We start from the raw sequence: 16,175 nt of genomic DNA, 5'->3' as shown, positions 1-16,175 counted from the left end.
TATTCAGCAAGGAGCTGCATCTGTGATGATTATTGCTGTTAGTTGGATCATAACTGTCAGTTGTGTGTATGTGCACACAGGTAAGATTGACCACTTTCTACAGCTCATCTTAGCTCAGGGACCATGGGCATATTATCTTTGTTGGTGTCTGAGTGGAGCTAGGAATCAGGGTAGGAATTTCAGCTCTGTAACTGAATCCTGGAACAAGCTTCTTGGCCTGTGCCTCTGTTTCCTCAGCTTCAACAATGTGGAAATCCTTATAATTCCTCTCTTCTGAGAAATATATTTTAACACATTTGATAATTGGGTTGGGTGCTGCCATCAATGTGTACATAATAATTTTCCTTCCTTTCTCCTCCCTCCACATTTTCCAGAGCTATTACAATCAGCAGAATCATAGTACTGAAGAAATATAATAATATTTGTTTGACAGCATTTGTGTCCGACAGCATTTGTGTGGAATTTTTGGCACTTAAGGTAGGCATTCAATCAATGGCAGCTACTATGTATGAGTTAAAAATTTATGTTATTCTTAGAATACTGGAACATTGGTTCTGTGCAGAATATTTATTTTTAGAAAGGCATTATTTGCAGGTAACATATTTAGTTAAAACTCACGCTGCTTGGAAAATTCCTTCACATCCTTCGTTAATTAGAAAGGGCACAGGGATGGCAAATAGGCTTAATGTCATGTGCCAAGGCTAATCGACTGCTGATGATTCTCAGACGTGCTTCAGTGTGAGAATCACTGAGGCAGACTGGGTGTAGCCAGCAGAGCTGCCAGGGCAGATTACTAATATGCTCTCCAGGCCTGGGAAGATGGAATGGTGACACGCACTGTATTTGCTACCTCTACATGACGGTGTCACAAAACATTACCTGGGGATTCATTAGGCATCAGCCAGGCTTCGGTTTATCAAATAGGTGTTTTATCAAAATTCTGGGCCAATAGATTACCTGCAGGTCCAAGGTGGGAGATCAAAACTCACACAAGTAAAATTTAAGACTTCAACCTCAGCAGGGACTTTGCCCCACTGGGGATGGTAGGGCTTTTGTGGTGACCTTGATTTTGGCCCAGCCCTTGAGCTAATGCTCACTAAGGTATGGACTCCTGAGTCCTGAATATCTTGCACCATGGCCTTTCTAGATATTGCTGTTGGGTGACTGAGTGACACTCTAGATCTTCCCCTTGCCTGAGGCTGGTGCTACGGGTATATAGCCTAAGATCAGGGCACTTGTACCCCAAATAGTGTTGCAAGGGAGACTGTTCATTTTATTCTGGTCTTTGTTGTTTCATTTTTTAAAATTAGTACTGACCAAACAGAATCAACCATTACAGGCACTTTGATGAAGGCTTAGGTAGAAAGCTACCTACCATTTCTTGAAATGTTCTGGTAATCTCTGTGGTTACAGCGGTTTCTTTTCCGTAAACGAAGGTAAATAGATTTTTCTTCCATCCTGAAAAAAATACATTTGTATCTATTTAATGTCAAGATATTCAGTGATGAAGCCTAAAAAAATTTTTTTGGCATGATTTTTTGGAAACTGTAGTGAAAATGAATTCAGAAAATCATAACTTCACTGATATGTGCTCCCTGAACTGTGAGTGAGTTACTGGGAATTCTAAGTAGTCCTACAAAATGAGTTACATCGATATGGTCAGAGTATTGTTGAAGAGATCAATATTTTTCTTTCATAGGAAGATCCCTGGAGCTGTCTCTTTCTAATCTTTTTACCAAGGAATGCAGTAAATTTCTTGAGCAATTATTCATCTTTATTAATACTGTTGTTTAGAATCTGATTATTGCCTTCATTCTTTTGATTACACACACTCTTGTCCGTTAGATCCCCTCTACCTTTCCTATGTTGTTGTAGAGTTGTAGGCAGGACTCATGTTTGTTCAGAATGATGACTGGGTGGCCAGCTTCTCTTGCAGCTAGGAGCAGCCTTGTCTCTAAGTTCTGGATGATAAGATCAAATTAGAAATATCCAGTGGCAATTTCTGGTAATATTCATTAGGAAACAACTAGATACTGACTCCTGATCCTTTTTGTCCCTTTTTCCCCCATTCCATTTCCCATAAGAGTCATGCTGCCATCTTGGATGATGGAGAAAAGGTCCATGTTGGGAAAGCAGAGGGGTAAGTTGCAGGAGCCTGGACCTCTGGGCACTGAATGGAGTCAAGCTCTTGTACCAGTCCCAGCTGCACATTTCTGAAGTTTCTTTTTGTGTCAGAGAAATAAACTCACGTATTTTCTTATTTAAACCACGTGTATGTTGACTCTCTTACTTCTAGATAATGGACTAATTAGTGTTACTATTATTAATAGGCACAGAGCTTAGAGACAAATTTGATATGAGTATCAAACCATAATTATACATATTTTAAGCATTTTTGACTTCTCTTGGTCCCATATTGATTTTTCTATTTTCTTTTGCCAAGATTTTAATTTAAATGTAACTGAATGTTGTATTGTCTATACTTTTACAGACTTCCTGAAATTCTTTTTGAAATATTACCAGATGTAAACTAATAATATATGTTCCATTACTTTTCAAGTGTATCTTCTCTTTAGTATAAGTCTGTATCTCAACCTTACACACAATCACCCTTTTTTTGATTATTCTGTAAATCTTATTGCATTCCAGTACTTGGAAACTGCTTCCTGTGCTCAAAAAAGGTAAGTATATATCATGTCTGGGTATTTGGAACTTGTTGAAAGAATCCTTTTTAAAATCTGGGGAAACTAATAACAACATTTCTTAACAGAAGACCAACATGCCTGAGCAATATTTTAAGTATGGGTTTTTTGATATATATAAATATACATTTATATTTCTCAAATCAAAGCTTCTTATGGTCACAGCTTAAAAGTCAAATTGATTAGCCAGTGTCTTGGTTACTTTTCTCTCATTGCTGAGAGAAAATACACAACGCCCAAAATTAGGAAGGAAAGGTTTACTTAGCTTATAGTTTGTGGAGGTTTCAGTCTATAATCAGCTTGCTCCAAGGCAGGGTGGCATGACACAGAAGCAACAGCTCAAGATGACAGAGGACAGCAAAAGCAGCAAGAGCACAAGGGGAGGGGAACGAGCCTCTTCTCCTTCCTTATATTGTAAACAGACTGCCCCCACCCAGGGGGGCGTGTCACACTCACATCATCTCCAGGCCCTCCTCTTGCACAGGCTCAGGATGAATACAAAGTAAGGACACTGGCTCCCTGCTGAGTCACATAGTTAGCCTTCTAAACTTCTCAAGTTGACACAGTAAATAACATCCCAGAGTGGTAAGGGTATGTCCTTTTCACCCCAGGAAGTAGAACTGCTGAGTTACTTAGCCAAGCCTCTAGATTCCTCAAGTTGACACAGTGTATCAAACATAATAGCCAGGCAGGGTGGTGTAAGCTTGGAATTCCAGCTCTATGGGAGACTGAGTCAGGAAGGTCATAAATCTGAGCCTGGCATGGGCAACTAAATGAGACCCTATCTTAAAATTAAAAAAAAAAAAAAAAAAAAGGTAGTGGATGTAGCTCAGTGTGAAGACCCAGAGTTCAATCACCACTACTGCGGAATGAATGAACAAACAAATTAATTTACTCAAGAGATGTTTGTTGAGCTCCTGCTATGTTCCACACTATTCATTTTAGGCATTTATGTTATAGTGAAAAATGGATAAAAGAAAGATTCCCACTTGTGTTATTGATATTCAGTAGGAAAAAAACAGATAAAAACACTAAACATCATAGATAAGAAAATTATATTAGAAAGTGATAAAGTCTATGGAAGAAGAGGTGATTAGGAGGAGGGAAAGGAGATTAAGATTAGAGTAGATGCAGGAAGTCTCAATGAAAAGTTAAATTTGGACAATGACTTCAGGTGGTGAGCCTTATAGAAGGAAATAGTTTATTTATGTATATAAATAGCAATATCATACTTCTTCCCTTCCTCATATCTGTATTCCTGGAGGCAACTAATTTAAATTTAATTGGGTGAATTTCTGTATTTTCTCCTTATCTCTAAATAATAAGCTTTTAAAACCACTTCTTGGTTCTTAGTCTTTGATACTGTTCACTTCCTACTCTGGAAGAGGAGCATTTAGCTATTCACAGCTGATCTATAATTGCTGTTTCTTTATGGCTTTTTTATTTTCCTGGAGTCAGTAGTTGCCTTTTGTTTCTTTGCCTAATTTTACAAGTATTTATTGTTACTTTACTCTCAAATCTTCTACTGTTGTTTGATCTCCTCTCAGTGAACTGTCATGTATCAAATAGTTTATTATTAATGTTATCTTCTTTGTGGATATCTCTCCTGGAGCTTCAGCTTGGACCTGTTATCCTTGCTGTGGTGCAGCAGATCTCCTGGGTGCTCCTGTCTCTATTGTCACTTCCTCCTGAGTTGTTAGATATTCTGTTTCATGGAAGGTTCCATTTTTCCTATATTGTATGGAGAATACTTTTAAGTAACTTTGAGGGGTGAATGGGAGATATCATTATCCTTTTCAACACTTGTATATCTGAAAGCGCTTTTATTCTTTGATGTGATTTTTGGTGAGGTAAAAGGTGGGCCCAGAAACATAGCTTACACTGTAAATATAACTGCCAATGAGGTTCACAGGACTTGGGAAAAACTTGAAGTGGAGAAGGGGCAGAGTCCACATCACACTGGGCTCTCATTATCCTATTGGAAAATTTCTCAGAAAGGGCACAGCTGGGTTCAACATCTCTGGGACAGGAACTATACTGATTGGCATTCTGCATATTATTGAAGAAAAGAGGTTGAAATATGTCTGTGTAATAATAATAGACTTTTTTGGTACTGGGGATTGAACCTGGGCCTTCATACTGAGCTGTACGCCCATTTTCATTTTTTCTTTTGAGATAAGGTCTTACTCAATTTCCAAGGCTGGGGTCAAACTTGCAATCCTCATGCCTCAGCCTCCCAGAGTTTTGGGATTAAAGACAAGTGCTACCACAGTGGACTGTAGTAGATTTTTTATATAGGGAACTGTTTTATTTAGAGGGGGTGCCCCAAACGTGATGAATTAGCTTCTTGCTAAGCTCCCAAAGAGTGAAGGAAATTATCATTCAGGACCATTAGAGTTTTCCTCTTTGACTGGTGTGGCAGCTTGAAGACAGCCACCCTATCCTTGACACCTCTACTTTTGAATGGGCTGGTCTATGACTTTTTTTGACTAATAGGGTATAGTAAAATGACAACTTTGGCTTTTAAAAGCCCTGGCAATTTTTGACTTGTGTAGCCCTGAAACATCATATAAGGCAGTGTGACTACCCTGCTATGGACACTAAAGGAAGCTACCTTGAAGACAAAATTTCCTTCAGTAGTTCAGTAAATGGACAAACTGGTGTGTCCATACAACTGGCTATTTAGTGATAAAAGGAAATGAGCTACAAGCCACAAAAAGACATGGAAGAACTAAGTGCATATCATTAAATGAAGATGCCAACCTGAAGACTACATAGTATGTGATTCCAATTAGAGACCTTCCTTGACTTACAGAGGAGAGACAGTCCAATAAATCCACTTAAGTTTACAGAAAACTTGGGCTGAAAATGGAAACTACAAAGAACTTCCATACATCTCCTCTTCAAATTCCCTATTATCAGCATCTTGTGTTAAATATGGTGTATTTGTTACAATGAAAAGCCATGTTGATACGTTATTAAGGTCCATGGTTTACATTATGATTCATCTTTTCTGTTGCATGTTCTGAGTTTCAACAAAGGCATATATCCACTGTTATAGACTCATACAGGCTAGATTATCATTGCCTTAGAATCTACTGTATTTCCTTATTCTTCTTTCCCTTTCTCCACCCAGACCTCTAGTAACCCTAAAATTGTTTAAAAAATAAAGTGTAATGAAAAAAGAAAAATGGCCCTACATGGAAAGGAAGGAGGACCCACTGAATTTCACCTTCTAGTCAGTTACCCTTCCCAGGTACCATTATTGAAGTGAGGCCATTTTGGATCCTCCAGCCCAGTCTGACCATTGCACGGATACCACTGAGTAACCAAGGTCAATGTCATGTGGAGAGAAAGAATTGGCTATCCAAGTTCTTCCTGAATTCCTTGCCTTCAAAATTGTGATTATTGTTTAATGATTATTGTTTTAAGCCACTAAAGTTCAGAGTACTTTGTTACAATAGATAACCAAACAGTTGGCTGTAGAATTCTAGTTTAAGATGATTTTCCTCAGAAGTTTGAAGTAACATATCCACTAATTCCAGCCCCCAATGTTAAGTCTGAAGCTATTGTGTGTCTTGACATTTTGGAAGCCTGCAGTAATACTGTACCCCAAGTGCTCTAAAATGTTATGGCAGTAGGGTTCATGTGGGTCTGTTTTCATTTATAGTGTTAGACATTTGACAGACCCTCTCAACCTAGAACTTCATGTTATTGTAGTAAGTTCTGAGAGATGTTCTGGAATAATTCACTGATGATATCCCTATTTCATTTTTTCCTGTTGTTTTTCTCCTACAACTATTATTTGGGTGTTGGATTATCAAACCCATCTTCTAATATTTCCTAGTTTTTCTCTCATTTTTATCCCTTCTTTTTTTTTTTTTGAGACATGGTCTTGCTATGCAATTCAGGCTGGCCTTGAACTCACTTTATAGCCCAGACTGGTCTTGAACTTGCAGCAATCCTCCTGCATCATTCTTCTGAGTGCTGAGATTACAGCTGTGTGCCACCACACCAGGCCTCCCTTTGTTGTAGAGGACCACCTGGATGACTCTCCTTTTTTTTTTTTTTTTTTTTTTGGTTTTTCTCTGGTACCGGGAACCGAACTCACGACCTTGCACTTGCCAGGCAGGCGCTTTGCCGCTGAGCTAAATCCCCAGCCCCCGACTCTCCTTGAAAGAAGAGAAATTATCTCCATTTTGGCTAAACCTGGCCCTATTTCCATGTACTGATATGTACAGAGCTGACTAGGACTTTTCCTTATCTCTCCAATTGGCTTTAAGCCATGCAGATGGGTCTAGCCATGGTGCTGATACATAGTCTTTGAAGCAAGGTGACAAGTTAGTGTTGCCTTCCTCATAGCTCCCAAGAACTATGTGTGATACCTTGTACCTGGCAGTAAGAGAACATCTGGGGACACAAGGACCTTAATGTATCATTAATTTAAAGTGAAATGGCTGCTCTGGTCTCAGATACCTCTCCTCTTTTGGCTCCACCTGGATTCAAGTGGAATTCCTCTCTCTCTCCCTCTTTCTCCCTCCTCTCCCTCTCTTTGCCCCCCCGCTTCTCTCTCTTTCCTCTCTCTCTCTTTCTCCAGATTGAGCCCAAAACTGAGTTACAACCCCATCCCTTTTTACATTTTTATTTTGAGACAGGATCTTGTTAAGTTGCTAAATTGCCAGGCTGGGCTCAAATTTGCCATCCTTCTGCCTCAGCCTCTCAGTGCTCTGCCACACCTCGCTAGTTCTCTCTTTTTGTTCTATTGAACCACAAACCCCAGACCAGCAGGCTAGCAGGAGAAATGACTGCTTCAGCTCTGTACTTGGAAGGGCGCTAATGAAGAGGACTTGTAAGCTCCCTCCTTCAGACTTTGCCCAGTGTCTCTGGCACTGCTGTGCTCAACCGTGGAAGCTGGCTAGAAGGTAGCAGATAAAATTTGCAGTTTTATCATCACCATCTCCTGGAGGCCCCAGGTAATACAGGCATTGCCTGTGAGGATGTGCGTGCGGGTCAGAGCTTAACTTCTGCACCAAAATTCAAAATAGATAAATCTCAGGCAGAATGGTTACTTGTTGTTTTCTCAACATTGGCTCAGATAACACAAGAAGCCTACATTCTCTAAGCACCTTCTAAAAGCCCCCATTTCACGAGAAGAAAACAAAGTAAACTCAAGAATGGGCCTCAAGAAAAATGCAGACAAATTAAAAGGGGGTGATTTACAAATGAAAAATGACCACTGCTTGTACTGACTCAGAGCTGAATTTACTTGGAGAGAGGAAAAACACAGTTTCCCCAAAGGGCAGTGTCCTGTCAGAGGTCTTCAGGATAAATCAAGTGTGACACGATTCATAGTGATGGATTCTGTGCTGGTGGATTTTCTTAGGCCATTTCTGACTTTCCAAAGGCACTAATTCGGGTGTACACCCTGGGGCCAGGCTGAGTTACACCCTGGGGAATAAGGTATGCAAAAGACGGGGGCTTGGAAGGCTAGCAGCAGGATGGGCGAGAAATAAACTGTAACATTTGCTGTGAAGCATTAGGGAAGGGGAGTGGATCAGGAGGAAATTGGGTAACTTAGAAGCTAGACAGGCTTTATCCAAGGGCTTTTTCTGCCAGGAAGCTTTGAGGAAAACCTTGGTAGTTTTCTTTCTGATGTAGGTGGAGTCCAGGCAGGCATGAGACCAGGGAGACGGACTAAAGACTTTTTAAAATTTCTTCTAGTTCTTTGATACGAATTACATTCTACAGCCCTGTGTAACCCTAGCTTATTGCATCACAGAACAACCCAGATTCAGGCTCAGAGATGGATAAACATGCAGATTAGGACTTGGGCACCGTGACAGAGCAGCAAGGGGGTTGATACGCGGAGGTGAAGGTGATTATATGGAGGAGACCTTGGGAATTCAGACATGAAAAGATTAGCAGAGCAGCATGATAAATATTGAATATGGAGGAGGAAAAGAGTACAGGGAGATAGACTTGGTGGGCACTGTGTTCAATAATTCATGATCTACTGGACTCAAACAAGGCTGTGTACCTGCTAGGTTAACCTCTCCCTAAAAAGCTTGGAGCAGTTGTAACTCTCTCCATCCTAGCTCTACCAGCCCCAGATTTGATTCTAGGCCAATATACTTGAATGAAGATTAAAATGTAATAAAACTGGGAGATTTAAGGCTACGGATGCTTATAAATCTGAAAAGATCAGCTGAAACAGAAGATTGTTTTATTAACCTAACACCATTTCTCAAAGGATGCTCTAAGAAGACCAGTTCTTCAGATGAATCTTCTTCATAAAACACACATACAGATTCCACATAGCACTGTGGTCAAATAAGTTTAGACAATGTGTCATAACAGCAGCAATAATGTACTAAGACAATGTCCTACCTTTTTTCTCAGGAACAGGGAGCTATACAAAGCTTTTTGGCATATTAAAGACTGGTAAGCCTTACACTAAATAAACTTGCTTCCTTTTATTTAAACTAGCTTTCCCAAAACCCATTTGACTTAATGAACTTTTTCAAAAATCACGTCATTCTGTACAAAAATTCACATGGAAGCTTGATTTATCTATTATTGATCAAATTTTCTTGTTCACAAATCTTCCCATTGTTTTATTCTTTCTACTCGGCTACTGAATTAATCATTTTCCTTCCAATTAATTTGCTTTAATTTGTTCATTGTGTGATTAATATTTTAGTATTGATGGTGTGATTAAATATTTTAATTAATTTGGCTGATTTATCATAGAACATTGATTGTAGGACACACTTAGGAGTCAAGGGTTTAAGTTATGCTTATTTACGCACATCACATCAGGCAGCTGGTGATTTAATTCATGCTGTTTATACTCCTCTCCCCTTGTTCCTACCATTTCCACTAAATTGTAGGCTCCTGCAAATTGGATTTGATTTGGGCAATTTGAGAAAATGTGTATGAAGGAGGTCTGCACCTCATAAAGCACTCGACAGATGTAGAGTGATGTTATGAACGGGTTCAGCAATTCTTTTGTTGAGCACCTGCTATGTGCCACATATTGTGCCAGGCACCAGGGCTACAGAGTGAAATCACCTGATTACTATAACCTGGGTGCTCAGAGTTGAGGTGCAGGGCAGGTGGAGAGGAAAACAGTGGCTAAATAAGTATGATAAATGAGGTGACACTGGTACTGAAAGACACCGTAGGAGCTCAGAGGAGAATTACCCCATTACCAGAGGGTGAGTAGAAGGAGTCTCTAGACTCTAGGTCCTTGAATATGGGTATGGGTGCATGAGAAGAGATGACTGAATAGGACAAAAGTGAGGGTAGATGTCCTTGAAAAGATGCTTCCTAGTAAGCAGAAGGTTGCAAATTAAATGCACAATAAAATATCATCATTAAACTAGAAAAATTAAAAAGGTGGACAATATCCAGTATTGGTCAGGATGTGGGGAAACAAATATTCTCATACATTAATTATGTATGTGTAAATTGATTCAGCCCATTTGGAGGACTTATAAAAGTTAAGAATATATACATTTTAGGGGCTGGGGATTTAGCTCAGCAGTACAGCGCCTGCCTGGCAAGCAGAAGGTTGTGAGTTCAATTTCCGGTACCCGAAAAAAACCAAAACCAAACCCCCCTCCAAGAATATATACATTTTTATTCAGTGATTCTTTCTCTCAAAGAAATCCTTATATTCATGAAGAGTGAGCGAGTACAGAATATTCATTATACTATTATTGGGAATAAAGTAACTCTGGTAATAAATTGAATGTCTGTGACCATTATTCATGATATATCAACTTGATTGGATTAAGGAATGTCTAGCAGATTGGTAGAGCATGCCTCTGAATGTGTCCGGATGGGTCACGGAGTACTGTCTGCTCTGATCTTTTCCTCTCTGGGGCTTTCCCCTGCTCTGCCTGCTGCCTATCATGAACTAAGCAGCTTTGTTCCACTGAGTCCTTCTGCCATAATGTTTCTGCCTCAGAGCCATCTGAGTGTGGAATGAATCTCCTGAACTGTGAGCCCCATTAAACCTCTCCTATTTTATGCTGTAGGTGTTAGGTATTGTGTCCCAGTGATGGGAAAGTTGACTGACCCAATGTCCATTGTAGGAGAAATGATCATACTATAAGCCACCCAGCACTGAACAAGAATAGAAAGTGCCTAAAAAAGTATGGCTGAGGCAAAGCATCATTTTTAGTATGTTATGGACAATATGTCACTTGTGGGAAAATTGCAACAAAGTATTAATTACATTAAGTACAAATATATGCACATAAATACCTAGAAAGTGTCTGGATGGAATCACACTAAACTGATCTCTTTTCTTCTGAGTGAATGGGGGACATTAAGAAAATAGTTTGGCTTTTTACTTTATGTTATTGTTTAGATCTAGGATTTCCCCCAAAAGTTTCAGTGTCCAGCAGTGGGGATTTGGGAAGGCAACTAGATCACAAGGTTGCTATACTTAGTGGTGCATTCATCAATTGATGAGTTTGTGGGTGAATGTGCTGTTAGGAGGTGGAGCATGGTCACTGGAGGTGTGATCTGAAAGGGATCAGCTCCTTCCTTTGTTCTCTATTCCCTAGCTATCACAGGGTGAGAAGCTGTCCTCTGCCAGGTCTTTCCCCTATGCCATTTCTGCCTTGGAGCTAGCTGACCATGGAGTAAACCCACTACAACCATGAGGCTTTAAATTGCTGGTATCAGCTATTTTATCCCAGGGATGGGAAAGTGATTAACATCAGCATTTTTTGTAAAACAGAATTGCAGACTCCAGCAAGCTTCTGTTTATGAGTTAAACTTATCAGTGTTATCATATTAGAAATTCAAATGAAGAAACTTGAACAATCATAATTATCAATTCACATTAAAGAAAAATAATGAATGATTCACATGTTAGCATAAACTTTTCTTCTGAAAAAATATTTTTCCCTCTATTGTTTTGTACTATTGCAAATCTCTATATGTATATAGTTGGGAGAAGTAGCATTTTAATATGCTTTTTAGACAATATGAATGCTTTTTTTGATTCTATACCCAAACTCAGCAAGTGGTAGCTTCTCAAAGGTTGATTCAGATTGCAAACTACAATCTGAAATATCAGTGAACTTTTTGCATCTTGTTATGTTAAAATGCATTGGTTTGACTTACATCTTTAATGAATCTTTTACCCAAGCATGATTTTATATATCACACATTAGTTATGCAAAAGAATATTGACTCACTGAGTTTTGCAGCTATTCTAAATACTGGTACATTTTATGATACAACAATGAAAAATTGCATTTGCTAATATTACTGCATATCTCCTTAGAAAAGTCTTCGAGTGTTAGAAAGCTGTCAAGTTCAGAGTACAACACACATATTTTGCAAAGTTCAGATTTTCCTTTGAAACTCAAATTTTATGATTGGCAGCCATCACTGACACTTATTTTTCTTGAAGCAACAAGCTCATTTTAATCATTCTAAATAAAAAATCTGCCATATATCTAAGGTGGAAGAATCATAATTCATTAAATTGTGTTTTATGAAAAATGAATTGAGTTTTCAACTCACCTGTGCACGGGGTTCTCCTTAAGACAAGCATTGCACTCTGTTAATACTTTGTTATGGGGCAGAAATGCTCAGTGATTATTTTGCATTTCATCAGAGTAAATTATTTAAGAATCATGAACTTGAGTTTAATAAAGTTAATTTTGTTGTACTTCATAGGTAATTTTTTTAGTCTGGAGATTAAATCCAGAGCCTTTCCAGATTTCTTTTTTTATTTTTTATTCTGAGACAGGGCCTATCATGCCCAGGCTGGGCTTGAATCTGAGATGGAAAGGAAAAGTCCAAAGGATATCTTCCCATAAGTTCCAACCTTTCCCCACATTCTCTTAGCCTCATAACAATACTATTACCCTTAACTAACTGACCTGAATGAACTTCTGTATATAGAACAGACCATTCTGGACCAGGAGTCGCTCAGCTCCACAAGAATAATGAAACAGTACAGACACAAAACAGACCAACTGACCACAGACTAAGAAAGATGAATGGATCCCAGAATAGATTGTTTCCAGCTTCCCCATTCTCTGCTACCCTAACTACCCCATATAAATCCCTTACTCTGTAAGAGAGCTGCTGCTCTGGCACTTTGGAGGCAGCAGCTCCTGTCAGGTATAGATCTTAAAGCCTATCCTTGCTGCAAGACTTTCTCTCTCTCCTTCTTATTTCTTACAGAGAACCTCCTGCCTCAGCCTCCCAGAATGTTAGGATTATAGCATAAGCAACATTTATAGGGGAAGAATCACCTCCAATTTGAAGCTAAGAGTCACGAGGGTGAAGCAACCACAATTACTAACATAGTTTGTGCCCGTCCTGTGTTGGCGGTTCTCTCTATTATTGTAGTGGACCCTCAGAATTCACAGGGGTTATGTTCCTAGAGCACTGTGAATTGTGAAAAACCATGAATTTCAGATATGGCCAGAAAAGTGTCCCTAAATACCTATTTTTATAGTTTCAATCCTAAATGTGCTATGTCTCCTGCAGTTATGTAATTTAATTTAATGAGATACTGTGTTGATAAAGCCTTAGAAGGTGCAGAGCGTTTTGGTGCATCTTAGGGATTTTAGGGCTTTGAGAAGAACAAAACTGAGAACTCTCGAGATAGCTATGCATGGTACAGCAACCTGTTATGATTAGGGGATGCTGGTGCATCTGCTGGAGATGGGTTACCGGGCAGCAACCAATCAGCAGCCAGGACAAGTGAATAACACTCTCAGATTGGCTACTTGCGAACCTCCCGCCCAAAAAAGTTGCAGAGTATATTTGTGATTGTCCGTGAAACTGTGAGGGTTTCTGTGAACAATTATTAGTTAGGTTCTAAGGAAAAATCCAGGAAGACTGAGGCCATGAAGTCTAAGCAGTGACTTCACTGGGGTATATGGTACTTTTTTGTTCTATCAGTATAAATGGCTACCGAGCAAAAAGACCAGTACTGTTCAGTATTGTTGTGCATATAGTTTTTAACTTATTGACTTCCTGAAAGGGCCTCAAAGACACTCTGAGAAATGCAGGGGCCCTACTGAGAGAATGGTTGCTAGTGACTCTATTCCAACCCATCAGCCATGCCCAGTGTCAGATGACCACCTCTTTATTTAATTATTCATTTGGCAAAGTATAATCATAACAAGGCTAATTACTTGCAATTATGTCACATATAATTTGTGAATAATGGATTTAATAAGGTTATTAAACCTATTAGTGTTTAGTACTTACATGTCTTTTTTAAAAGATGAAATTTAGGTTAACAAATCTTAGCTGCAAATCCCTGCTCCCCCATTTTCTGGTTTGAATGCCCCGAGTGCCTTGGTTCAGAGGGATATATTGCTTCTCAAAATTGTTCTCTCGTATAGCGTCTGCTGGGTGGGTGAAAATAGATAGCCTTTAACCCTCAGATTCTAGTACACTCTCATGTAATCATAGTCCTGTTAAATGTCCTTGAGCAGCATTATGGTGCCACTTGTAACAAAGGCTATTTCTGTCTATTTCTTTCTAAGCATTTGCTATATCTCTGCCCCAGCCTAGCAAATTTAAGCCAGGGACAGAGAGAGGAACATTTGATTTAGACAATTCCATGGCGAACTCATTCTTATCACTTCAGCTTGGTGGGATAACTTTGTTAACTGCTTTTGGCTTGTATGACTTTTTATGGTTAACTTTAGTTTGCTTCCTCTATTTCTTTTAAGAATGTGCATTACTGCCCTGTTCCATGCCCCTATACACAGCTGTCCATTTAAGGTACTTGTCATTTAGCCCTGCCCTATTGAATCTACTAGCAGGACTGATTTCTGGCTCTACCGTCATAAGAAGGGGTTTAGACAGCCACAAATGAATACAGGTGATTATTTTTGTAAGGATTTGGGCTTGGCTATTTTTCCTCTTGGATTATTTCCCCCAGAGGAAGTAGTCCATATAAAAGATAACACATAGCAATAACAATAATAATGAAAGGCTTTTAAAAATTTAATAGTTGGTCAGGCACACAATATCACACACCAAAGGGCTTACTAAGTACTAACCCTGGTGTTCTGGCTTGTGTCTAGATGTCCCCTCAGAGCCTCATGTGTTCATAAGTGAGACTTTTCAGAGGTGACTGGATCTAGGGTGTGTGAATGTGGATTAAGAGTATGTGAATATGAATTAAAGGTATGACTAAATAAGTCCACTGATTTGTTTATCTTTGTTCTGAGTGTAGATAATGGGAAAGCCCATCTGGGCATGGGTGTCACCAACCAATAGGCTTGTAACCTGGATGGAATTAAAGGGATGGGGAGGCTTGCTGCTGTTGCTTTGCTGCTTGACTACTTCCTGCCTCTTGCCTGCTCTGCCATGGACTTTTCCCCTCTACCATGCCCCTCTGCTATGCCACCCTGCCTTGGAGCCAGCTGAAACCTCTGCAAACTATGAGCTGAAATAAACCTTTCCTTATTTAACTTGTGAGTGTCAGATATTTTGTCCCAGCAATGAGAAAAGTAACTGAGACACTGGCCTCACCAAACAGGTCCTGAGAATATTTCAGACTCTGTGTTAATCATCTTTACATTGCTGTGACCAAATATCTGAGAGGAGGAGGGATTTAGTTTTGGCTCACAGTTTCAGAGGTTTCAGTCCATGGCTGACTGGTTCCACTCCCCTGGGCCTGTGGTGAGGCAGAACATCCTGGTAGATGGGCATGGTAGAGGGAAATTGCTCACCTTTTGGTAGCCAGGAAGCAGAAAGATGGGTGAAGAGTCAGAGAGATTGGGACAGTGGCAAGAGAGAGTCCTGAAGTTCATACCCTTATAATCCACTCCCTTAACTGGATTAAGTCCCACCTCCTGTCTCCATCACTTCCCAGCAAGGCTATCAAATTATAATCTCATCGGTGGCTTAAGCCACTGAAGAAGTTAGAGCCCTTACGATCCAATCATTTTCTGAAAGCCTCATCTGTGAATACATGAGACTTCTGAGGGACATTTGAGATTCAAACCATAATAGTCTCTGACACTTAAGATTAAGCCAAGTCCTGTTTAAAAAGATAGGTAAGCTAAGGGATGGAGGAAGGTATGTTTGGTGAGAAGAAAAAATAATTTCTCTAATGCAGTGAAACTAAATAGCACCATAACATAAGATCATGTCTCCATGTAAGATGGCAACAGGGTGAGTGACACTCCCAACACCATGATGCCATCATCACTGTGCACAGAACCAATCAGAAAAGTGTGATTTTGGACCAATCAGAAACTTTCTATGTTCAATCCTTCACTTGAATCTGGTACTGTTCATAGGACCAATCAGAAGATGCTCTTTTTGACCCTTCATTTCCTCGTGGGCCTTGCCATTCAAAACACACTATTTACACTCCTTTGTTTACATGTGACAGGAAGCCAAACGAGGTTTTTATAGGACAGTTTATGCATGGCATGGTACCAAGTGACTGATAGGATGATTTTCCCA

At 39.6% G+C, this 16,175-nt stretch overlaps 1 protein-coding gene across 4 annotated transcripts in view; it reads right to left on the bottom strand.

Annotated features, from left to right (window-relative positions):
* Aoah (acyloxyacyl hydrolase (neutrophil)) overlaps positions 1-16,175 on the bottom strand; it is a 203,335-nt gene that overhangs the window by 60,479 nt on the left and 126,681 nt on the right. For all 4 annotated transcript variants that reach the window (XM_013521273.1, XM_013521274.1, XM_013521276.1 and 1 more), the window contains exon 14: positions 1,376-1,458. In XM_013521273.1, coding sequence (XP_013376727.1) covers positions 1,376-1,458 — 83 coding nt within the window. The remainder of the gene's footprint in view (positions 1-1,375; positions 1,459-16,175) is intronic.

Source organism: Chinchilla lanigera, unplaced genomic scaffold (assembly GCF_000276665.1).
Source record: "Chinchilla lanigera isolate Chin_1 unplaced genomic scaffold, ChiLan1.0 scaffold00059, whole genome shotgun sequence".
NCBI lineage: Eukaryota > Metazoa > Chordata > Mammalia > Rodentia > Chinchillidae > Chinchilla > Chinchilla lanigera.
This window is presented reverse-complemented; position numbering and strand designations above follow the sequence as displayed.